This window comes from Podarcis bocagei (assembly GCF_964188305.1).
Source record: "Podarcis bocagei genome assembly, chromosome: 4".
Taxonomy (NCBI): domain Eukaryota; kingdom Metazoa; phylum Chordata; class Lepidosauria; order Squamata; family Lacertidae; genus Podarcis; species Podarcis bocagei.
Window position 1 is genome coordinate 59,086,210 of NC_138128.1, and position 26,190 is coordinate 59,112,399.

A 26,190-nucleotide genomic window follows, 5' to 3' on the forward strand; every position below is an offset into this window, starting at 1 on the left:
GTGTGTGTGTGTGTGTTTGTTTGTTTGTTTGTTTTTAAAAAGCATGGGGAAGCACAGTTAAAAGTTACTTGTATTTTATGTTCACAGCTGTGGCTTTTCTATCTATTTTGTTCCTATTTGTTTGAATCTTACGGTTAGTATTTATGTGTTTCTGTTCTTGACCGACATATTCTCAGTTTAAAAGTTACTGATGGCTTGGATGTGGCAGGACCATTTCGGATTGTTTTCAATCCTGCTTGGGTATATTTTGCCAAAGTTTTTATCTGCTGTAAGAATATGATGTTGGACTGGGTTGGCCTTTGGTCTTATCTAGTAGGACTCTACTTAAGGCCAATCTTGCTCTAGCATCCTATTTTCCACAGCAGCCAATCAAATGCCTATGGAGAGCCTAAAGGCAGGACTTGAGGGCAAGTATCTCTCTCCTGCTGTTGTTTCCCAGTGACTGAAATTCAGAGGCACAGTGCCTCTGTCCTGGAGGTATTATATATAGAAGTCAAGACTGGTAGATAATTTCATCATGCATGCATTTCTCTTATGCACAAATTATCATTTAGCATTTTTCATTCTGAGTACTTTTATGTCACAAAATAAAACAAATGTGACATGAAGTAAAAGGCAAATGAGTAGGACCTCCAGAATAGAATCCCTTATTCTGCTTCATTGTAATTGCCACTGTGGTACTGAAGAGGCATATGAGATTTCATAATGCATTGGTCACATTTTACTATAATGTTAAAATTTCTTCTCTATTGAAAATACAGTCTTGTATAGTAATTAGTACACAGAAATTTCAGGTAACGTGATGCTTTTGGGCAAGGCTAAAAATATAAGGGTGCCTGAAGAAACATGTCCTTGTTTGTTACTTTTACCCTCTTAGCCAGGGGTCGGCAAGGTTTACCTCGCCTGGGCTGATTCACTCCAATGGAGATACCTCTGTGGGACGGATTGTGAGCGTGCGCGGCCGCGATTTCTGCCGCTTGCGCAGATGCCATTTTCGGCGTCTGAGCATGCGCAGATGCGATTTTCAGCACTGCGGAAGCGAGTCACCACACTATACCGGTTTAGCGCAGCACGTGGGCAGCTCTGTTCAGGGGCGGCTTGTGGACCGGTTAAATGACCCTTGTGGGCCGCTTCTGGCCCATGGGCCTTAGATTGCCTACCCCCGCTCTTAGCTATTGTTCCCAGAAGGCTACAGGGGAAATCTGACTAAACGTAGACAGAATTGGTAGCTGAATCTTGTGGATTTATTTTGGCCCCTCCCCCATAATAATTTAAGCACCAACCCAGTGATGCTTGCATATACTTACTGGATAATTATAGCTTTCAAAATGCAAACAATTCCAAAAATAATTGATATGTAATTAACATCTGAACAATGTTCATGACTTCAGTTACATGAACATTTTGCTGAAATCAAAGGCTCAGTCAATTGGTCTGTCTCATGTGATAGATATCATTTTTATTTCAAGTGTTATTCTCTTTGATACAGCCTGGAGCAAGTTTGGAACAGACACACATTTTTGTACTTGCACATATTCTTAGAAGACCAATTATAGTTTATGGAGTAAAATATTATAAGAGTTTCCGAGGAGAAACTTTAGGATATACCCGTTTTCAAGGTAAGTGTGACTTACAATAATGTTTGTTATAGAAAGGATTGCTTACATCCTGAGTGTTCACATTTTTCTATTTTAGATTTGACAGAGAGTACATTCAGCAGTGCTCTACCGACCTTCCTAAGAGTACTCTGCTAATGTGGCTGTTTTCAAGGGGTCCTCTTTGCCTTCTTGCCTTAAAGTGACAAAGCACTGAAAGTCCCAACAGGCTTCAGAGATCAGTTATGGAGGCTAGAGTCATTACTTGATCCATTTCTCTCTGATGATGCTGTAGCTTCTTCCATTTTTGGGTGCTTTCTGTAACGGGAGAGAGGCAAACAGGGAAGGCATGGTATAACATGGTATTTTGCTACAGTGCTCTGCCTGCTACGTGTGTGCGCTCCACTGCAGCAGTGTGTTCACACTTGGATCCTTGGGGCTAGTCAGGCAAGAGCCTGATAACAAAGGTCTATTGTGGATCCAAATTGTGTTTGTGTAAATGCTCCTTCCCCAGTACAAGCAGTTGCAATATGAAGTCAGTCCATGTAAGTGAGTATAACTTTGGCTACAGATAGGTTGAGTGCATGATACCATAATACTTAACTGCCATACAATTTAAATGCATTGTCACCTATTTTTCTTAAGAGGACACAAAACAGGAATTATGTTAAGTGAGTGCAGGAGAGCCACTGGTCTGTCAGGAGACATGCTGAGGGCAATCTCATGTGCAAATGCACCGGGCAGAGTTTTTTTTCTATGAAAGGTTGCTATGCTACATATGTACTTGGATTACTCACTGCTATTTTTAAACCCTCTCAAGGCAGGTCACGTTCCTAGTTTAGTTGTTTTGATGAAGCATCTATGAATAACTTCTGATGTGCTAGAAGACGGGCAGGGGGAGATTCAGTTATATGTAATGAGAGGCTGTGGGGACTAGATTAATGGACACCAAGTCAAATATGGCTTCCACTTCTTCAGTTACACAGGACAGTTTGTATTTTAAGTTCATTCTCATGGGTTTATCATTGAAAAAAAGGTTGCATAGAATATTAGATTGCCTCTTGGGAGTTGTTACTGCAGCTCAAGATGCTGGCAGTCTTTTAATTGCCAACTTTAGGAAGAGAGTATTGTGTCTTATATTTTACTCTGTCATCCACAGTAAAATATATTTTATAAGCACTAATTAAAATGAATCAGCTTCCTAAATTTGAAACCAGTATCATGATGTATTAAAAGACATATTGAGATGTACATTGTAAATGTGGTTTATGTCATGCTTTCAGATTATTCCCCCCCCCCACATCAACATAATTAATGTGCGGTGTTCCATTGATTTAACCCCTTTCATCACTCCTTCTTCTTTGTAGGTGTATATTTGCCTTTGTTATGGGAACAGAGTTTTTGTTGGAAAAGCCCTATTGCTTTGGGCTACACAAGGGGCCATTTCTCTGCTTTGGTTGCCATGGAGAATGATGGCTATGGCAACCGAGGTGCTGGTGCTAACTTGAACACTGATGATGATGTTACTATTACTTTTTTACCATTGGTCGACAGTGAAAGGAAGCTGCTGCACATTCACTTCCTGTCTGCTCAAGAGGTAAGAAACACTAAGCAGTTCAGTGTTCAGTGAGACGCTGCATCAGCAGAGAAGGAAAAGGGGTGGGGGGGGGGAAGCCTCTCTGGAGAATCTACATGGCAGAGAGCCTATAGCTGATATGTAGCAGTTGCTAGGACATTTGACAACAGATTGCAGTAGTTTGAGTAACAGGCATGAGAAGCCTTGTGTGCCAACTTAGTGTTGCCTTTCTGTTCTGAAATTGGTTTGTGAGAGTGGTTGGTGTTCGTGTGTGTTGTTGTTGTTGTTTTTAAACAGATGTATTAGTAAAGCTTTTGAGGAAAGCTAAGGCTTCCCAACCAGAAATAACAGGCAAAACTGTATGGTCGAATGTTCTGCTGGTGTGAGTTATAGATCTCTGTAAGTTTCTCCCTCCGCTTGTCTCTTTGTCTCTGTCTCCTAAAAAGGGCTACAAGACCCCTTAATAATATTTAACCATTTCATTTGTATGCTTATTAAAAGAAGACTGCAAAGTTGAGAGTAGCTGAAAGCATAGGACTTTTATTTATTCTTATTCTCTGCCTGCCTAATGGTGGGGTGTGCATTCTTAAAAGTTCCAATACCTTGTGTTTGTAAAACACAGAGCTGGCAGTTACATAAAATTTAATTTATAGGAAGCAAAAAAGTAGGATATTTATGCACTGCTTTAGATAATCCCTTAAAAAAATCCACTTTCCTAAGACAGTCTTCCTGGAGCACTTTAAATGTTGCAGGGCACCCCTTTTTTTAAAAAAAAGTTGTGGTCACTAATCTGATTTTAATCATGTCCTAAGTGTTGTGTTCTTTTTCTGAAGATTGGTAATGAGGAACAACAGGAGAAGCTGCTCAGGGAGTGGCTGGACTGTTGCGTGACGGAGGGTGGAGTCCTAGTTGCTATGCAGAAAAGTTCTCGCCGGCGCAACCATCCCCTGGTAACACAGATGGTAGAGAAATGGCTTGATCGCTATAGACAAATTCGCCCCTGTACATCCCTTTCAGATGGAGAAGAAGATGAAGACGATGATGATGAATGATAAAATTGAGATACCTGGCTGAGAATAATGTGTGGTGAGGTCCCCCAGCACTTGGGGCATGCTCTAGCAATTTGTTACACAACGACCTAATTGTAGCAGGAAGCAGCCTGCGTAAGATTTTTAATCAGCATGGGGAGAATTCAGAGGCTCAACATATATGTGAAGACAGCTACGTTGGTTGGACTACAGTTTGTAAAAAAGCAAAGCCCTAATTTTATTACCAAGACAGAAAGCATTTTTCTTTCCAGTTGTACATCTGCCTATAAATGTACCGCATGTAGTTGTGTAAGAAAGTTGTGTAATTGGAAAAAGTATTACCAGCATCTTAAAATAATTGAAAAAAAATTCTTTTGAATAAGGGCACTTAAAAGCACACCGTAGATTAATATTTGTTCTTTTTGAGTAAAACTTGGTTCTTCTGCATCACTTCCTAAGCATTCTAACAGACCCATTTTATATGCAATATTCCTAATGCCCAGGTCAGATGATGTGGCTTTTCTTTTTGCTGTTGAAGCCATATACCCAGAGTGAGTCAAAAGTATGAGCAGTTCATTGTTTTTATTCAGATTTGAGTTACCTTTGTGCCCATTATAAGAAGATGAAATGTTAAAGGGAAAAAAAACAACACACCAACTTATGGAAGGGATGATACATTTTGATTGAGTGAACTTTGGGTTTTTTTTTGGTAAAGGATTCTCTGCTGTCCGTTAATATTTTGTATCTCTTATTTGGAATATTTTCCCCCCTTCCAGCATACTTAAAGTAGTCAGAGAAGTACTGTTCCAGAGAGCTATATGCTAACTACCGTGTGGAATCTGCTACATCTAAACTGAACTGAAAAAACTGCATTTTGTCCAAACCTGATCTTGCTGTGAGTTGTATAATAGAAATTACTATTTTATCAAGCCTTTCCCCTGCAAGTTAAAATCACCTCCATTAAGGAGCACTCCTTGGTCATTAAAATCGAGTGAGAAAGCACTTTGGCAGTTTTCCTTAAAAGCCTTCATTCTAAAGCTTTGTTTTAAAGTACTGTATATTATCTTTCCTTGGTATGTAAACTTTGGAATTTTTTGCATGTTGATTGATTGTGGCCACATTTGAATATGTAAGTTTCCTGAAAGTATAAGTTCAGAATATATTCTCCAGTAGAAAATTCTTTTTTTTATTATACTTGATAACTTTAGCTATGCTATCTTGAATGGATATAGCCTATCCAAAAACCTCACTTTAAAAAAACACTAAAGGTTGAATAGTTTTGTATGCATAAAGCAGATCCTGATAAGCACTTTTTGAAGACTAATGATGGTGGAAATGAGGACAAGGAACCTCTTGCAAAATAGATTTCCTTGTGTAAGAATCTGGACAGGAGCCGTACATTTACATATGTGTAAAAATATATATAGGAACCCTTCAGAATTTGCTGCTTTTTCTAAATGTGGATTAGATGGTGTTGAAATATACTTTACAAAAGTAATCCTGTTGTCAAACCTACCCTGAAATTTCTTCAAGGTACTACATTGAAGAAGTACATTGATTCAGCTTTTTGATCTCTGAAATGTAAAAGGATGGATGTGTTTGTATGTGTTTTGGTCATTAGTTCTCTCTTTTGGTGCATGCAGAGATTATTGGGCAAAGGTACATGCTTACCTTTGATGAGTCAAATTTCCTAAGGTGGAGAATAATTGGATTTCTTTTTAAAAAATAGGTCCTGCTTTTATGTGCAATTCTAATTTTAGGTTTTCTAAATGCTTTTTCTGCCTACATTACATACTTAGTGGTGGAATCCCCATAGTCCTGGACCAATGCAATAAGCTGTGCTTTTGTGGGAGGAGTCAGTTACCTAAAATAATGGAAGTTTTTTTAAAAAAGATCTGAGTCACTGTGCTGCCATCTATAGCTGATTCTAGTTCGATACATATGTCTTAAATGTAAGCATTACTATCCTAGTAGGGGGAAATGGCAGAATCTCCAGTCATCTTTATTCCGCTGCAGTAGCAAAGCCTGAAATTTTTGGAGTCTTTTTGGATGAAAGTGTTTGCTGCTGTCTGGAATAAAAAACACAATAATGTGCATTTTTACTGGCTCCTAGCTACATACACAGACAGAAACATTGAAACCACTTATTGTAGTCTCACTACATCCCTATGATAATCAGTGGTGGTTAGTGGTTTTATAGATTGTAATTCCAGTAGCTGTTACAGGGCTGGAATTGAGCAAGTTGTGGTGAGCCTCAAACACTGCAATAATGCATGGGTCTCTAACCTGATACACCTTTTTTTAAAAAGTCCAGGCTTTGCCACTTATTGTGATCTAAGTTACAGTTGAGATAGTATTTTTTTTAATTAAACCACCATTTCTGAAGCTGAAGGGCAAGTTCCACCTTGAGTCTGTAGTGGAGATATATTATAAAAATTTATTATATATTTCCTGCTTTAAATAGTGGTTTTTCATCCATTTGAATTGCTTGGTTGTGTTCTTTTTGCACTGCAAAATTTGCTGCCCCCTCTCCTTAGAAAAAAAGAATCATTTCATGTGGTAAAACAAAAAGGAATGGTTTGGCAGCAAAATGGCTCCCCCTTCTTGCCATCTCAAACCATTTTGTATCTTAATTACTTTTAATATCTTGTTTGAAGCTTTGTTCTACTGCATAAACCTATGCTTCCTGAATCACGCTAACATTTTAAGAACTCTTCAACAACATACGTCCTCTGTACTAAGATGACTTCCACACCCACAACTGTTATATGGAAGTTTGACTTACAGCCTCCTCTAAAACTACATTTTCCTCTAGTTTTAAGTGGAGAGTTTTCTTTTCTTCAAGTTAGTACCTGGAAGTAATACAAAGATAATTGCATCCAAGCAGCCAAATTTTGCACCAGGGGTTCCTAGCAGATTCACTGGCAGTAGCAGAGTCTGCCTCAAATGTGAGTGTCCTATTAGAAAGTATACATTTTCATCAACATTAATTATGCCTATCTGGAATGCCACTGCCTGGTCTAAGAACAAAGTTCCAACAATAGCAGCTTCTTAAAATCACTAATGCCAGTGTAAATGTTGTTTCACCTTCATTTGTGTGGCTTCCTAAATGTTCTCTGTAACTCACCAATGTTCCTCCTCCTGATTGCTCTATACTGGTGTCTATGGTAAGTTATTCATAATTGCAGTGTTAGATCATTGACACAGCTATGAAGTTGACTCCCTTGAATATGTTCAAAGCTGGTAATGTGCTTTTCCATTAATTTAAAACAAAACAAATATAAGTTTTGTAACAATGGTTTGCTTTCAGTTTGTCTGTTAATGTATTATTCTGTGTCTTCTTTCTCTTCCCCCTACCCTCAAATTCCATTCTAGTCCTTATTTATTCATTTCAAATGGACACTGCTGTTAGGTTGGGAAGGTCATACAGCCTGCGTTTGCCATGAAATCACATCTGTATTACATTTGCAGTTGGACCTAGTTCTTCCTATCCCAGTCATCTTGTCTTTTACTGCCGCTGCCCCAACGGTTGCATGGACTCATTGCGTGGTCAGTGTTGGTGGCAGCTTTACTCTTTTCTCTCCACTTCCCATGGCTCTCAACTTCTATTCCACATAGCTTAGCAATGTGTTCTGAGGATTGCAGTTTTTTTAAAAAAAATATTATCGTTCTTAATGGTGTTTTTGATGCACATTTAGTGCTTTACTGTTTAAAGGAATCCTGTAAATTTGGGTTGAGAGAAGAATGACTTGGCATAGGTCCTATAGTGAGTTAGTGGCTAAAGCTATTTTGAATTAGAGGCTTCCAACACCACAGTTGGTACAACAAACAATAGTAGTTTGTAGTTAAGCAGTCTGTTGTGGGTTTCATGGGCCACTTTGCAGGGTACAGCCTCATACGGATGAGAAGAGTAGTCCTTGGTCAGATCTCCCCTCTCCCTCCCACATTCTATTTGAAATGAGAGAATAAGCAGGCAGCAGGCTCTTAGGAGTTATGCAGTCTTGCATCTCTCCTGCTTCTGGTCTAGGAAACTCTGGGTTGCGTCCAACAAAGCAGCTCTGTTAGCATAAGGACTTGGGCTGTGCATTGGTACTACTTCTCCCTCACCTCTCTCAGGGCACCTCTTGTAATTTCCTCAAATCTGTTACAAGATCTGGAGACTATCTCAATGTACCCATTAGTTTCTGCAGTGATGAGGGTAGGAGTGTGAGCACAGAATAGTGGAAAGTTCATCCCCATCTTGTTTTGAGTAAAGTCTTAGGTGCCAGCCAATGTCTGAACAAGCCATTAACCGACACACTGTGGTCTCCTCTTATATTCAGACAGGATTTTTGCTGGAACTGTGAGGTGCAGATACTCTAGAGGAGTCTTGTTGGTTTGCTTGGAACTTTTTTAAGTACACAGGATTTTGGGGAGTAGATGTATATTTATTTATTTATTTATTTTAAAGAGCAGAGTTAAGTTTACTTCAGACCACTCATGAGCTTCTCACAGCTCTGAAAAGAAGAGTTTATTGCGTTTTGGAATCTTGACTGCAGAGATGTATCAATCACCTTCTTTCATTGAGAAGGGTGGTTTTGGCATAGCTTGCTCTTGTTGGACCTGAAAATGTGTTAGTATTTCGTACAGGGTAAAGGACATGAAGGGCCTGGTCCATGTGAAATTATAGAAATTGTCACTTTTTATTGAAAACTGCACTGAACGCTATATGTCCACCTTTACAATAAACAAATACAGTAACGGTAACACACTAAAACAAAACATACTTCTGGTAGCCATTGGTTCTGGTTTTTTTGTTTTGTTTGGGACAGCTTTTAAAACTTATCACAGAAACAGGAATGTACCCATACAAAGGCTCAAAATAGGCCATCTTTTTCAACAAAAAGGCGATGATTCACAAAAGACTATGAATATAACATGTAACTAGTTGATACAAATCTAATAGGATTTGTTAAAATCAGTCACATCTAATAACACATTTTGAAGTGTTCTTGTATAAAATATCACATGAAGAAAAGAAGACTTCAATGTCTAAAAAAGTGGGTTTGTTCATACAGTCTGACAAGTTACCATAAAAAGTGTTTCTTTTTCCTGAGACATAAGGAAATGCAACATTAGTCTTGAACCCCTTCCAGCCCAAGACGTTTCCACTCAATAAAATAGCTGTGGATTTAAAACTGAGAAAAATATATTTGAGTATAAATGTGAAACGTAACACTTTTTCTTTTTTTTTGCATCATCAGCACGTGTTATTGAGTGTACAGCTACTTTATTAAGTGTATCTTGTAGAATAAGCATCCATTTCTGTGGGTAAGAGGCAGCTAGTTAACATGGGCCTTTTACCCCCCTCTTCCCACCAAGATTGCTGTCCTACATGACGGTAGTTAAACTTGAGTAGCATCCCTCCAATACATTAGTGGCCATATATAACTGCAACAAGCAAAACAGTTCCCCCATCTCTGGGTTATATTTCCTCAGGCTATACAAGGAGGAGCCAGGTAAGTGAGGAAGGAAAGGGCTGAAGTCACATGATGGTTTCCTCTTACTATCATGTAAGCTTTGTTAGGACTGTTGGACCTGCTCTAAGCAGCAGGTCACCTGCTATTTCCCAAAAGGGAGTGAGAAGAAATATATATTCTTGTGATTGATGTAAAGATGAAGGAAACTTAAACATACAATAACAGAAGCTGATCAGTAATGTATCATCGCATCCTAGTTTTCAGTGCTTCAGTAAGCAGGTGACTTCGTCTGCATTCCCCCTCCCTCCCCAAGTCTTGACTCCATTTTTTTGTAGTTAACACTGGAACAACATGATGCGTCAGTCCAAAATCAACCTTACAAATTTTGTATCAAATTCCTGTCAGTTCATGTGTCATTTCCCCCCCCCTCCCCAATGTCTCTTGGTCCCAAATCGGAGTGCTTTGAATTATCTGCTATTGCTCATTGGGATGTTCCCTGTTGTCCCCATGTTTGGACGGCTGATTAGGAGATGGAGCTTGGGAAGGATGCGCCACTGTCGGAAGATTGTGGGTAACAGGGATCCCTCCTGGGATAATACCTTCCATAGCTGCCGGAATGCCGCCTGGTGTAACGCTCACCATGCCTGGTGGATATCTAGGAAGAGTGTGATTTCTTAGTTAAAAGGAGACATGCAAGCATTCCATAGAACAACAGGCTTTGGGGGTAGTAGAAGGGTAATGGGGGAGGGGGGAAATACCTTGCAGTCAATTTCATTCATCGCCAAATCACTGCTATCCCGGTATGGTAAGAGAAAGTACTTTTTTTTTAACTGCAAAATCTGTCAAGTTTTCAAAGTATGTTTGTAAGAGCAGTATTTGTTTGGGTGGGAGGGGGGAATCAAAGCTAATATAAATTATCACCTTCAAACTCTTCTTTTTTCATATTGCTTTTACCCACATTGAAGCATGAGACAAAAAAATGATTCCAGTGTTGAAAGAGAGCCGCAGAGTGCACATTTCAGCAGCTGAGGGACCAGCCTTATATGAATAATCCGCTGCTGCCATCCCTTCATCCTGTCACCATTTTATTGATGTCAAACATATCGGAACACAAAATACGACTGTGGCTTCTTTGCTGTTAATTCATTTGAGTGCCACAGAGGGCGACTGAAATGTTTTTTGGCTATTAGGTATCATCTTTTTCTTCCTGTAAAATCCTTTGAAGTACAAAGCAGAAGGGTGGACTGGCTCATGGAGATGCTGAAAAGAAAAACCTAAATGGAATGTGACATTGTTCTAATGTCAGTAGTTCGATAACAGCATCCCTTTCCTAAACACATACATTACATTCAATTCAAAAAAATGATGTTTCCTCTTTCAATAAAATGACATAGAGAACATGGTGCCTGTACAGGACTAGTTTCATGCCCCCACCCCAATAATGTGACTTGTGGCAGCCTGGCTCTAGCCTCTCACCAGCCTCTTCTGCGCTTTTGCTGAGTTGGAATGGGCCCTTAAATTATGATAACACGTCTTACTTGTGTCTGTCTGGCTGTAAACGTCTTATATTTGTACAATGGGCTACAGTCTAGACCTTAGGAAGTTAGCTCATCAATTGCTCAATCTGTATCACCAGGGGCTGAGGGAACAATCAGCCCAAGACAACAGTCTAAGTAACTTGCATAGCTAGTTCTGGAAGCTCAAAGAGGCATTTAGATTTGAGTTTCAAAAGCATGTTGGAATGCAAGAGGTACCTGCTGAAGGAAATGAGGTGAGTCCCCAAACTAGTGAGAAATAGCACACCAACCAGCTCTTCAAAGAAGAAAACCAAAGCTGTCACAGAGTTGGTGGAAAGTCCCTTGTGTGAACAAGTGTTTGGGGGGGAATTGAGAGAAATCAACATGGCACGTGTCATTATTACTATTAAACACATTAACCAGGCCGTGTAGATGAAAGAGCTTTACACTGTGAGAAAGCGAGTGTGTGTGTGTGTGTGTGTGTGTGTGTGTGTGTGTGTGAGAGAGAGAGAGAGAGAGAGAGAGAGAGAGAGAGAGAGAAAGTATGACATACAGAGAATGAAACAAGTTGGACTTGGGCTTTAGGATACTAGAACAGAAATTGTGCTTTGGGGAAATATGCATGATAATGAAACCCTACATAAGGAAAATTGCAGAAAACTGGTATATTATCACACTGTTAATCCTGCAAGATGAAGCAGGGCAGTTAATTCTGCAAGTCCCAAGTCGGACTGCTGTCAGAAGGGTGGGAAGCTGAAAAGCCCCCATGTGTGAGCAGAAGAAAACTTGCGTTTGTCTGGCTCTCAGTCTGTGAATTTACAGGACAAATTAGTTTTAACATACAACTCTGTTGAAGGAGTGGGATTAACAAGACTAGCCTCTTGCAATAGAAGCATGCATCATAAGCAAGGTTGTACACTGCAGATGATATATATTCTATACTGAATTTAAATTCTGTAGACTACATGAAATAGGTTCAATAAACAAGCTGGCATATACTTCCATTATTTCTGCTAATCACACTAAAGAGCAAGGAGTTGCAAAAGGCAACAGGTACTGGATATCTAGACTCTGAGTAGTTTTTCAGATTTTACTTAATATCACACACCTACTTTCCAGTCGTAGCCCTTGCTTTCTGAAACTCAGTATTGAACAGAGTGTGTTCATGAGCAGCATTGTGTGGGTTTTCACACAAGTGCAGAAGAAACACAACACTGTGTAAAAGAAGAGATGCTGGTAGATAACAGTTTACAAAAAAGACCAAATGTACCTGTGAGGCAAAGTTAATTAGAGAAAAGAATAAAAGCTGTTCTGAAGGTATGCTGTAAGAGTATAGGAGAGGTCGCTAGATTAGACCTTGGAAGAGGAAGGTTCTGTGCTGGACACAGGTAAGTCCCCCTCCCCAAAAATGCAAATACTAGTATACACAGTATGTAATGAAATGGGGAGGAGATAAATAAGAAGCCCAGTGAAGTCTAAAAGCTCTTCTGACCCAAACACTAGATGGAGAGAGACTACAGTGGTGCCTCGCAAGACGAAAATAATCCGTTCCGTGAGTCTCTTCGTCTAGCGGTTTTTTCGTCTTGTGAAGCAACCCTATTAGCGGTTTAGCGGCTATTAAAGGCTTAGCGGCTAAAAGGCTATTAGCGGCTTAGAAAAAGGGGGAGCGAAAAAAAATCGGAACACTCGCAAGACGTTTTCGTCTTGCGAAGCAAGCCCATAGGGAAATTCGTCTTGCGAAGCAGCCCAAAAACTGAAAACCCTTTCGTCTAGCGGGTTTTCCGTCTTGTGAGGCATTCGTCTTGCGGGGCACCACTGTAGTTCATGAAGGTTCATTTTTTTTCTTGCTATAATATGTCTGCCCCTTGGGATTATGTCTCCTAAGTGAAACAAAAATTCTGGCTTTCAAAATGTCAGATTATGCTTGAGTGGGATCCTTCTCCACACAGGCACACTATCCATGCATGTGGGGATCCCAGAAAAACTCACAGCCCTTTTTATATCCGATACACATACCTACCTTTAGTGCACATGGAGGAAATCTGAGAGCACAAATTTTCATAACTGCCCTAGAGGACTATCTACTTAGTTAAAGGCAGGTGGAGAGAAAAGGGGTCAATTGAACCCCACTGGGATCCATCAGGGAAATTCCATAACTTCTGCAATCCTAAACACACAGGAAATTTAAAACTTGGAGGGAAACAAATTCATCTGCAGAGGTTTGCCTCCTGTTTACTGTTCTTTTTGAAGGCTGCACGAATAGTCTGGTGCTTGAGGGCTACCATAAACATCCAAGGGAGGGCGTGTGCATGAACGGAGGGGGCTTGTGAAATCATGGGCACTAGCCAATTGGGCTTTTCCTGCAACAAAATCACTGTCTCAAGGGAGGTCTAAATTATCTTGTAACAAGCTACTGACAACTGCACATTTATTGCTGAACGAAACAATCGTCTGGAAGTGCCCTAAAAGGACTGATTGGCATTTCCAGCAGCCAAAAAAACCCCACCCCTGCCTAGTAACCATTCTACATCTCTCATGCTTTTTCTAGACTTAAACTTAGGTAATATATTACCCCTAAACATTACATTGGGGGGGTGCCCTACAGTTAATTAATGTTCCACCTTTCAGCCTGTGCTGGGTGAACAGTGCATCAATATACTGGTATTTATTCATTTACAGTGGTGGCCTACCTCTACAAAGAATCTTTGAAGTCCTTAAGGAACACTTTGATTATACCCCCCCCCCCAACCTAAAGGGCTGGTTTGCTGAAACTGACTTCTGGAAGCTCCTTTTGTCAGGTAAATAGTGGGTGAGTTAGTAAGACTGAAACAGCAGAAAAGCCTTTCAGAGAAGCTCAAAGTGACTCTATAGTGGCATTATTAAGGGGTCTCTGTGCAGCGGGATACCTGTGGAGATGCTATCTCTGAATAGTATTCCCAGAATAAAGGAAGCACCTTCTGTGGAGGAAACCTGAATACACTATTGCTGAAGGGCTACCCTACCTGAGCCCTATACAAAGATGTGTGTATCTCATTCTCTAGCTCCATTCTTGGGTAGAGAACTACAAAGTATGGTGTTTCCCCCCCAAAAAAGAGTTCTTTATCTTACCTGTATGTGGCACCATTGAGCTCTGGATGAATCGCTTGCTGATCTATTACTGACCAAGGAGCTGTTGTGACAAAGAATTCCTTGTTCACGCAGTTTCGTAGGCTTTCAGGGATCCGACCTGAGGAAGGGGACAATTCAAATTCATAACAGGGTCAGGCACAAATCAGCCCAACTAATATGCAACAAGCTATATCCAAGTTGAGGTTTTCCACACCACTCGTTCTAACTCTCACAGCTCTTTACTTCCCACCAAAATTCAGGGGGGGGGGAAGGACTGCTGTAGAATTTGCTTACGAGTAAAACAATATGCAGTGCTTTCCCCTCGCCACACCCTGATACAATGGCAGCGGCCAGATAAAAGTGAAAGGCTGGATAATTTCCCATCCCTTTCCTGCACCAAGTCACTTTACAAGCCCCGTTACAGATGTTTGCTGGTCAGGCTGCAGACCTCGCCAGAATGAATGAAAGCTGCCCAAGATATTGTACCGTGACTTCCTCTACCCCATTGGCATTTCTCCCCAATACAACTCCACGTTGGGTAATGGTAGAGAAGCGACCCAATTAGACACAGGAAAGGATGCAGAAGGCCACCTAAAACAATATAAAATTAGGCATGCTATAGCAGTGCCTGTTACACGTTTGGCATGTATTGGATGCTGGAGCCCTAGTGATTATGTGAAACTCTCAGTTATTCTGAAAAATACTTAGATAGAAGTCCACATCCCTTTTATTAGGAGTTTGCTCCATCATTAACATGATTTGCTACCATATCTCCATGACCAAAGTAGTGCCATTCAGCGCACTTGTGGTTTTGCCTTGAAGAGCAGAACAACTATAAATGCTTAGTACACAGTGCAGCATATCTTGACTACTTACCTAACAACAAACCAAATACAGTGGTACCTTGGATTACAAACGCTTTGGGTTACAAACACTTCAGGTTACAAACTGCGCTAACCCGGAAGTAGTACCTCGGGTTAAGAACTTTGCCCCAGGATGAGAACAGAAATGGCGCCACGGCGGCAGCGGGAGGCCCCATTAGCAAAAGCATGCCTCAGGTTAAGAACGGTTTCGGGTTAAGAATGGACCTCCAGAACGAATTAAGTTTGTAACCCAAGGTACCACTGTAGGTAACAATATTATGGCTATGCCTCCCTAAGGAGTACTTGCAGGTCCAGTGCAGGAATAGGGTGGTGTTATAGGATAGGGACACTCAAACTAAGAGAGTTCTGGCATAGAATCCACTAATGGCAACATCACTTTGGTTCAATGTAGGTTTTCATGTAGCAGTTGCTCCTGATGTTGCAGCTGACAACTGATAGAATTTTTCAGCTTAATGAGCTTTCTGAACAAACATACACAGGCGTGCATGTGTAAGATTTAAATATAATTTAAAACAGGTTGCTAGAATCACGTTAACACTGTAGGTGATTTAAGTATTAACCACAACTGCCCCCCTCCACACAGTCTATGGAAGCAGAGGTTTGCACTTTCCAGGACTGGTGTGCCACATATGGTGATGTGATGTTCAGAGGTTCTTTAAACTATGCATGGGCACATACATGTGCAATCAACACTGGCAGGGACCACACCTGCACATACTGTAGTGCCAAATAAAGCACTAGTACAGGCAAGCACTTCATGGGACCTATAACATTTAAACTGGCCTATTTTGGTCTAAACCACTGAGCCTCTTGGGCTTGCCAATCGGAAGGTCTGCGGTTTGAATCCCCGCGACAGGGTGAGCTCCCATTGCTTGGTCCCAGCTCCTGCCCACCTAGCAGTTTGAAAGCACGTCAAAGTGCAAGTAGATAAATAGGTACCGCTCTGGCGGGAAGGTAAACAGTGTTTCCGTGCGCTGCTCTGGTTTCAGTGTTCTGTTGCACCAGAAGCGGCTTAGTCATGCTGGCCACATGACCCGGAAAAACTGTCTGCGGACAAACGCTGGCTCCCTCGGCCAGTAAAGCGAGATGAGCGCCGCAACCCCAGAGTCGTCTGCGACTGGACTTAACTGTCAGGGTCCTTTACCTTTTTATAGGCAAGGAAGTTGGTGTACCTGTGATAGCTCGGCGTATCTCTGTCGCGGCGGCTTCTCTCATCTCCAGTGAGGCCTGTTCGCTGTACCAAGCAGTGTGTGGTGTGCAAATTAAATTAGGAGCATCTTTTAGTGGTCCTTGAGCAAAGCTACAGGAAAACACCCCCCAAGAAACAAATATTGAGGTAAAAAAAAAAGGTTCAACATTTGATTTGATCTAATATTTCTATTCTCCTTTTCCAACAACAAATGTTGAGCTCTAAGTGGCTCACAACAATCAGAAAGCATTAAAAAGAAAAAATAAACATCACAATTGCTACATCCAGATTTTGCTGGGCAAACACAGTAACATACAAATGAAGCAAACAACAACAAATTCATTGAAATGATTAATACAAATCCATAAAGTCAAAGTCAAGAAGGTGCATGCTCCCAAATTAACAGTGGTTGCCTATATATGTATAGTGATTGCCTTTATACAGAGGCAATCACCCTTCCACTATTGTTTACTGTTGTTCCTAGATTCCTGAAAAATTAGGCTAGAAGAATGACACACATTGATCACGTTTTGAGAATCCTTTCTTGGCTTAATAACTGGAGTACGTCTGAGCCTTTTGTCTACACACACAAGCCCTTTTAAGTGTGCAGTAATTAAACCCAGACGTCTTCTACTAACCACAGAATCCCATTTTGCCCAAACCAGAAAACAATAGCTACCAGTCTTAGAAGATGCCAGGATCTTATAATCAGTTTTAAGCTGGTTTAACATCCTGGCTTGTTCCAAACCTCCAAACCGTAGTATCTGAAGTAGAACACCATGTATGGTTAATGAGAGACTTCTGGCTTTAATTCCTGGGTGTTGCAAAGGCAGGAGAGAAGGGGCAGCATTGAGGGTGGGGAGGAGGCATGTACATATATTGTCTTTAAGCAGACAGATGATTGACCAAACTCGTCACATTCTCTCTCATTTTCTTTTAAAGTTGATTTTTATATGGTAAAACATCTCTCATCCACATTTTGCTACACATGCTGTGCGCCATCTGGCTGCCCATTTCATAAAAATAAGTGCTTCCCACATGTCTCTCGATTCCAAGACTTGTTTCTCTTAGATCCTTCCAGCGGTATCCACAAACAAGTTCAGCTTGAGGGGAGACCATCTGCACTGCACTGCACAATGGTTCAGGCTATGAACACGCTCCCCATTTACTCTGCATGCAGTGCACTCCCATTGTTGGTTTGGGAAGCAGTGGACACAAGGCCTTAGCCACAATCCAGATCTATCCTGTTATGAAACTCTGCATTTTGACACATTTTCCCCAAACCAGCTTTGATCCAAATTAAGAAAAAGAATGGCCTGGCTGCATTTTAAGCTGGTAATGACAGAGAGGGCCAGAAGGCCACATCTAGCCTTCCTCACCCCTAGCTTAGCATGTCACCTGAAACCAGGATCATAGTTAAGCTCTCTTCTCTTTAACCAGGATAAAGCTACGTGTGGCAACTAGCCACAACAGCCATGGTCTACCTCTGCTGTTGGGAGGCAGTATGCTGCTGAATGCCACTTTCTGGAAGCCATAGGAGTGCCGCTGTGCTTGGGGCCTGCTTGCAGGTGTAGCAGGAAACCCCCCCCCAATCATTCAGTTTGTACAAACTTCACACACACTCACACTCACACACTACATGCGCTACGCTTCTGTTATAAATTCATAGAAAATCAACCATACATCGATTTGCACTGTTCCACTTTTATTTTACTCCATGAAGGAAGGACTACAAAATGGGGAAGGTTTGATACAGGGCACCCATAATCCCTTCAGCATACCAGCACATCCACAGGAGCCCTGCCCAGTTGCTATGCCAACCCTGATAGTCCTAGACAGAAGACCATCAAGATCACAAAGAACTTGCATATGGGAGTGGATGCAGCACAGACTGGAACAAAGGACAATAATCAGCTCTTCCCTCTGGGGGCAGGAAACTGCAAACTCCCCTCTGTCACCTGGAAAGTACTCATGGGGAGGGGGAAAGGGGAAACCAGCCAGGTGACAGGACACTCAGGTTACCACCACAACTCCTCCCTCAACCCCTCCTTTCTGTGATGTATGCATGACGTTTCTGGGGGTGGGCTTGATCTACAGGATGGGAATTTCAAAAGTCTTTATAAGACCTTGCACACCATTTTTTTCTGTGTCTTTCCTTTCTCCTGCAAGTGAGGGGAGCACCCTGTTGCAACAGTTCAATAAAGGCCAAGCCTACAGGCTGCTGTTTTGCTCCAAGTTATCCTGGTTGGTGTCTTTGTTTTTGTCCAAGGGAGCCCTCGGATTTTCCCGTTAACACAGGCATCCCACAGGCACCTTGTTGGTTCATTATTACATGGCTAGAAATGGCCTAGACTGAGCCTTCGAGAACACGCAGGACAGAAGTGCAAAATGCTACAAGTGAGATCTCGACTTACCTAAATGGTTCCGATTCATGCACATCCAGTGCTGCCCCTCGTATCCTTCCTTCCTTCAGGGCTTGAGTTAAGGCCTTTTCATCCACCAGACCACCACGGGCTGTGTTTACCAAAAATGCTCCCTGCCTCATCTGAAGGGAGAAAGAAAGGACTATTCAAGCACTACTATTACCAACAGCGGGACATAAACAGAGCATTGCCATCACTCCCGTAATGTAGCATCCTTTGGCCTCTGCAAGAGAGGGGAAGCAGCAGCCCTCAAGATATTGCTGGATTGCAACACCCATCTGACCATGGGTTATGCTGACCGAGATTGATGGGAATTAAATTCCAACTGCATCTCGAGGGGCATAGGTTCTTCACCACTGAACTGATTCTATGAACTCCCCCCCCCCTCATCCTAGCAAAGAATGATGTCACAGTTCTGGGTCTGCATGAGGCTGGAGAGTACGTGAGTCAGCACAAATACTGATAGCAGCAAAGGAACAGACAAGGCTACAAGCAGATGCTGGAAAGAGATAATTTATTTCATGGAAAATGCCCAATAATTTGTCAACCATCTTCATCTTCCCCTGGAGCAAAGGGCCTCCTCCTCCTCCAGCAAACGCAACTGACTCAATAACATACTTTGGAAACTGATTAATAGAATGAAAGTATATTACCACTGCCCAGCACCAATGTAAGCCCTGTCTTGGGTTTTGATGTCCTGAACGAGATCAGTGGCACAATGGCACACCATTGCACTTGAGAGGAGCCCCTGGTATGACAATGTCTAAGAGGCAAAATACTGGGGATAAGGCCATTGAAACTAGCGCTAGGAAAATAATTATCAGTTTTGGCCTAACAGCCTGCTTTGTAAATTTTTGAATGAGAGCATTGCATACCTGCTGCTGGTTTTTAAATGCTGCCTGAGATCTCTCTTTCAACCGCAAAAGCACTTCTTACAGATTTCCTGAACTCTTCACTATGGTAAATAAATATCCAAATAGTAGAATATACCACTCTGGAAGCATTACATTTTAGCACCAACATACTTTGTGTCCAAGGTGCTTTCCTAGGCTATTAAACGCTGCACAATGAACATTATGCTAAGAGTCCATTTGCTACTTATCCATGTGTTCATTTTGCATGGAATAGGGATAATAAAGATAGCTGCAAAACCACAGCAGTATAGGATAAAAACAGCAGGACAGAAGCAGATTCCTCAGCCTTTGGGAGAGAAACCAGCCATTTTGGGGGGTGGGGCAGGAATCTAGAACTCATGACTGAATTAGGAACGAAAGAACAACTGTTGACTGAGATTTCCTCTGGCAGAATTTAATGCACAGTTTTTCTGGTCACCTAGGTGACCTTTGCCCTGAACATGTCTGGGAAACTGTGCTTGTGTTGGGCTAGTCTGGGCATTACTTTATGACACATAGAATTGTAGAGTCGGTAGGGACCACATGGGCCATCTAGTCAAACCCCCTGCAATGCAGGAGTTTCCCCCACAACATGGGGTTCAAACCCACAACCCTGAGATTAGGGGTCTCATGTTGTTATTTCAAAAGAGCAAGGATGAGGAGAACCTGGATGAAAGACTCCTGCCCAGTTCCTCAAAATGCACTACAGTGGTACCTTGGATTAAGTACTTAATTCGTTCTGGAGATCCGTTCTTAACCTGAAACTGTCCTTAACCTGAAGCACCACTTTAGCTAATGGGACCTCCCACTGCTGCCGCGCCACCGGAGCACGATTTCTGTTCTCATCCTGAAGCAAAGTTCTTAACCTGAAGCACTATTTCTGGGTTAGCGGAGTCTGTAACCTGAAGCGTATGTAACCTGAAACGTATGTAACCCAAGGTACCACTGTATTTCAAATAAGCCATTGATGTAAGCAAGTCTTGCGCCAACAAGACCAAATGACTAGAGCAAAAAAAGCAAAAAGTATTGTAGGTGTGTTACATTCTGCAACGTTAGGCTGCTAACTGTAATTTACTGGCAAGCATTAAACCAACCTGCTTAAGTTCCATCACTTAACATATATAATGTGCAAAAGACAGATGAGCAGATTAGCTATAACTCTCAACTATCCCAAAGGTAAAAATGCATATGATTATTGTTTGCAGCTGCTTGGCATTATCACTGTGCCAGCAGGAATTCCAGACCTCAGCAGCCACACATTCCTAGAGCGCAGTTGGAGCCAACAAGATGATCCTCCTCCATTCAGAATTACCTGCTTAATCGTAAAGTCATTGATAAGGTGGTGATTATGTTCATTGAGGTTACAGTGTAACGACACACAGTCGCTCTGGTACAGCAGATCCTGGAGTGTGTAGACCCGCTGGACTCCCAGGGACCTTTCTATGCCATCCTGCAGGTATGGGTCATAAAAGATCACATTGAAGCCAAACGCCTTGGCTCGAACTGCAACTGCTTGCGCAGTGCGACCTAAGCCAAAAGAAAAAAGAAAAAGGCAGAGAAATGTCATAACAGGCTTGGCATTCGCTGCATGAATTCCAACGGGTGCATTGAATGGTACCAATTGGCACGACTTGCTGCTAAACGCTTTCTCTGACCACAGCAAAGGTGTTCATGCTGCACTGATTCTCTCCTGTGTTATATCCCTGTGTTAGTGCTGCTGAAATGCGGCACCTGAAAAATGGGAGGAAATGATACTAGCACACTGGTCAGAGACAAGGAGAGGCGCTTTGCAAGTTTTACCACTCACTTCATGCATCTTACTATCTGCCACATGCCCAGTCAATGCTGGGCTACCATACCAGCAGGCTTCATAAATAGGCAGCGAGTTTGCAACATGGCCAAACTGGAGCAGCTTTATATTTGTGGTACATTTTTAATCTAATTTAAAATTAAATTGTGGGGCCCAGGTATCATTCACCTCCCTGACCAGCACTGAAATGCTCTATAACCAAGAAAATAACTCCTTGTGAATGCTAAGAACAGAAAGCCTACCTGCACTGTCCTGTCATTTCAATGATATTGACTTTTTATGGTATTATTGGCTTACTTTTTTCTGGCACTACAGAAATGGAAGTTTCTGTAGTGGCCAGTGGGCTACTTTTAGTTCATAGGGTCACAAGGTGTGCAAAGCCTGTTCCAGTGGCATAGTAATAATACTGTCCTGATCTGCTTTTAAAGGACAATAGCTCTTCTTTGAGACTGCAAGAATTCACAAATGCATACCATGAATATACAAATGATAGCTATTATCAGCAAGCCCCCATTATTCATTACCTGCTACTCATTATATCTTTTTAAATGATGGCACCTTGCCCTAAGAACTTGACAACTGCCTCATGTCAATTGACCTGGAATTTCATTTACTGTAATGCAAAATTGGGTTGGGGAAAAGAGGGGACAACATACCAGAAGCCCATTTTTACATGAGCAAGAGGGTATCAGAGAACATCATGATTTGTGTCTTTCTCCTTCCCTACTGTTAGGTTTTAAATCTCCAAGAGCTGGATTCTTAGAGTAGAGTGTTACTGCCAACTTGGTTGAAGGTCAAACATGAACCATGTAATGCAGCGTGTATAAGGGCATTATTTGAATCTGCCTTTAGAATACAAGCAGCTACCGCATTATTTTTTTTAAGTCCATTAACTATTTGCCAATGCACTTCAAATGCAATTAAAATGAACAGGCATTGCTATATGAATCCATAAAGGGAATGCAACACTAGTGTAATGCCAAATTCTCAAACTGGAAGGAAGGAACTCTAGCGGGCAAGGAACGAATGCCCACTGCAAATAAGTAACACAGCTTATCAAAAGTACTAGAGTGCAGATCTTCCACATCCACAGTGGTAACTAAAGTGCTGGGTTCTAGCCACATTTAAGCCTTTGACCTAAAAGAGGAAGTCATGTTAAGGAAATCTGATTATGATCATCTTTGGTAGAACAACAACAACAAAACCCCTCTGAGCCTTATTTATTATAAGAGCAACTTGTTTGCTGTAGCCTCCCCCCCCCCCTTTCCTTCTGCGCTCTTGCTGAATGGCTATTTAATTGGGCATGACTAAGACAACTGTCATGGTTTGGAAGCAAAGGTTTAATAAGGCTCTTCTGATAAAGAGGGACAGCTGCAGTGCAATCAGCAGGTCATTATCCACAATGTCATTCCAATTCAATGTCACCGCCTGGGCTCAACTAACCGACTTCTACATCAAGATAGGAGTCTTCTTTTCAGAAAATGGAGAGAAAGCCAAAGAACCAGACGTAATCATGCCTTCATGTCGGAAAATAGGTGAATGGAATAAAATAATGCGGATTCTGCTGGGATGGTTTTTTTTTCTCTCTCTCTCCCTTTCTTGACTGCCATATTTCTGAACAGATGGAATGGAAGAAGCACACCTATCTTTGATTGCAATTACTCATTAAAGTACAACTCGGGGCCTGGTGTAGAAGAAGTTGGAGAAAAATATGCGCAAATGCCTATTAATTTGCCAAATTTATACTGAGTGTTTGTGGAGGTGGGGTGAACCAAAAGAGTACTGAGGCTCCAAACAGCAACTACTGGAGAGTGACCATAGCTCACAGAGCATAAGCTAGTTTGCAATTGAGCATCTCTAGTCTCATCGGCTGATGAGGCTGTGCTCCTTGTTTTGCATTGTACTGGAACAGTTGAACTCAGGAGCTCTGAGCCCCTCACAAGCAGGGCTTCTGTGGACTGTGAGCTAAAAGCAAGCAGATGTTTTAGCTGAATTCTGCAAACTGCATAAATGATATTTTTCTCTGGTGAGAGAAAAACAGCCGGGGATTTTAAATACCCACCTCCTCCTTCAACACACACTGTGCAAGGCTGCAGCTTCCTCAAGCAAATGTTGCAGTTGCAAAGCATGATGTCAGAATCCATGCAGATCTCCTTGTAAAGCCCAACCCCCTGTTGTTTTAGTGAAAGAAATGTGACCCATTTTGAATAAACATACCAAATCCAATTAGGCCGAGGGTTTCGCCTCTAATACGAGCTGCTCCAGAAGCCACCTCCCGAATCTGCTCCACGCTCTGCACTCTGGTTCCTTCCCTCAGTGCCTGGTAGAGCCACGTGTTCCGTCTGTAGAGATTCAGGACATGGCACATCGTGGAGTCTGCCGTCTCTTCTACTGCAGCCGAGGGGATGTTGCAAACAGCAATTCCTGGTGAATGGGGCAGAAACCTACGTTTTAGTGATCAAGACTGTGGCCAGGAAATCTCAAGGTTTCACACTAGTGCAAACTTAAAAAATACTTTGAAGGCCACTAGCATGGTGTTCCAAGTTAACTATGTTCTCTATGATCTCTTGGAACAATTCATAATGTGTAATGCATGCTGCAGCTTTAACATGAGAACAAAGAGCTACTAATGGCTACTAGCCACGAGAGCTATCCCCACACTTCACGGTTGGAGGCAGCAATGCTTCTGAAGAGCAGCTGCTAGAAACCAGAGGAGAGAGGGAGTCCTCTTGTGGTCAGGTCTGGCTCGAGTGTTTCCCACAGGCGTTTGGGTGGCCACTGTGAAAACAGGACGCAGGACTAGATGGTCCCTTGGCCTGATCCAGAAGGCTCTTCTTATGTGGTGGTGCTGAAGTCCCTGAGCATAGGAAGACACAGCAGGTTCTAAGCCAGCCTCCTGCTTGGAACCAGGCCAAGGAACATAGGAAGTTGTCTTATACCAGGTTCCCCTAGCCCCATGCTGTTGACTCCAACTGGCAGCAGCTCTTTGGAAAAGAAGGGTGTTTTTTTCTCACCTGCTCCCTGATCCTTTCAACTGAAGACACCAGGAATTGAACCTGGGGCCTTCTGTATGCACAACACATGCCCTGCCATTGAGCTACAGCCTAAAGCGAACAACCCTTCCAGCGGCATTCTTAGAGTCCTGAGAATCTCTTACCATGTGCCTGTTCAGGCCATTTGTACCAGCTTTGAAGCTGATGGCCCTTATGACCTTTGTACAGTGCATCTAAGTTATGGTGCATCTAACTCATGAATAAAACTCAAAGGAAAGGGGAAATGTTGTATGAAAATTTTAGTAGTCTGCACCAGCACCACAGTATGAAAACCATGGCTAAGGACAGGCCCTTTTAAACTTGTTTCATTTCACCCGCCAAACAAGGCTACTTTGACAAAGAACGAATTTATGAAAAATTCAGGGCCAAATTCAGATATTGTCAACTATTTCCAACCTTCCTGTGGATGTCTGGAATGGAACTCACAGACCACTAGTGTTTGTGGATTATAGTTTGAGAACATCTGCTCTAGAAGGCACGCAGGAAAAAGCATCTTGTTTGTTATATGCTGACCATCTATTCTACTTCAGAATGTGACAACTGGTGGTTATAAGCAATAAATCAAAACTGAGTTGATTCCACACAATATCACCATATGGGGCTGATCTTAAACCAGCTAGGTCTCTCCCTGTCTCAGTCCTAACACTCCTTACTCCTTTTAAGTCATCCTTTCCTTAAGATTTCAAATGAGGCTGCTAAGTAATATGGCTTTTCCTGCCCCTTCTACATGCAGGAAGATTATTCACCTTCATGGGATGGAGCTGCTACCCAAGGTAATGCCTAGACATGCAAGGTGAGATACTAGGGTTAAGTAGTGTAAGCAGCTTTGGCAAAGCATTAACAATGTTCACTCAGCACAGGACTGACTCCTGCCAGGATTCCAGAGAATGAAAAGTTCAGCACAATTTGCTCCTTTTCCAGGCCTGCAGAATTATGTCCCCATCACACCAGGAATTATGGCATTAGCATACTTTCCTCCATCTGTCCAAAGTACTTTAAAAACAAAACTCAACTTGATCCCGTTTCTCAGACTTAGTCCTTTTATCGATATACAATTTTAAAAATAGCATTAAAGAGCTATTCAGGGGCCTGAAAGCGATCGCCAAACATGCTGTGTATGAAATACTGAATAATATGTACATATTGCTTGCTGGGGGAGGTCAGCTGCTGAACTTCATGGCTCTGGAGTGTCTTGACACTCTAATGCAGCCATAGGCAAACTCAGCCCCCCAGATGTTTTGGGACTACAACTCCCAACAACCCTGACCACTGGTCTTGTTAGGGAGTTGTAGTCCCAAAACATTTGGAGGGCCGGGTTTGCCTATGCCTGCTCTAATGTCTACCCTTGACTACAGTGCACAGTTGTACTTCCCACTGTAGTTTAGTGCTTCCCTTTAACAGTATTTCCCCCTTAAATCAGCCTGGGCAAATATTCACAGGAAAAGTAGCAGAAGTAGCTCACTTCATGCTACAGATGAGGGCAGCTGGAGGTGGTATGGAAAAAGATGCAAAGCACTCAAGTAAATGTATAACTTTTAATAGCCACCAAAAGTTTGCCATGAGCAATGTACCAAAATAAGGAGAAAAAACAAGATGGAATTGCAATGCATACATTAAGACCTAAATGTCAACAAGGCCCCAAAGCCTCAGGTGCC

The 26,190-nt window shown here is 42.0% G+C and overlaps 2 protein-coding genes across 11 annotated transcripts in view; one reads left to right on the forward strand and one right to left on the reverse strand.

Moving 5' to 3' along the window:
- The window catches only part of ZRANB1 (zinc finger RANBP2-type containing 1), a 41,255-nt gene extending 33,758 nt beyond the window's left edge, over positions 1 to 7,497 (forward strand). Inside the window, exons 9-11 of the mRNA XM_081192917.1 lie at positions 1,490 to 1,619; positions 2,963 to 3,192; positions 4,005 to 7,497. Of these exons, the coding sequence (XP_081049043.1) occupies positions 1,490 to 1,619; positions 2,963 to 3,192; positions 4,005 to 4,223 (579 nt within the window). The 3' untranslated portion in view covers positions 4,224 to 7,497. The remainder of the gene's footprint in view (positions 1 to 1,489; positions 1,620 to 2,962; positions 3,193 to 4,004) is intronic.
- CTBP2 (C-terminal binding protein 2) overlaps positions 6,090 to 26,190 on the reverse strand; it is a 212,966-nt gene continuing 192,865 nt past the window's right edge. For 8 of the 10 annotated variants that reach the window (XM_081192869.1, XM_081192866.1, XM_081192867.1 and 5 more), the window contains 6 exons: positions 23,700 to 23,906; positions 20,985 to 21,199; positions 18,771 to 18,901; positions 16,340 to 16,467; positions 14,284 to 14,401; positions 6,090 to 10,313 (listed from right to left, as the gene is read on the reverse strand). In XM_081192869.1, coding sequence (XP_081048995.1) covers positions 10,133 to 10,313; positions 14,284 to 14,401; positions 16,340 to 16,467; positions 18,771 to 18,901; positions 20,985 to 21,199; positions 23,700 to 23,906 — 980 coding nt within the window. In that variant the 3' untranslated portion in view covers positions 6,090 to 10,132. Of the gene's footprint in view, positions 10,314 to 10,579; positions 10,933 to 14,283; positions 14,402 to 16,339; positions 16,468 to 18,770; positions 18,902 to 20,984; positions 21,200 to 23,699; positions 23,907 to 26,190 lie in introns of all 10 variants that reach the window. The other 2 variants (XR_014007837.1, XR_014007838.1) reach the window with 2 other exon arrangements.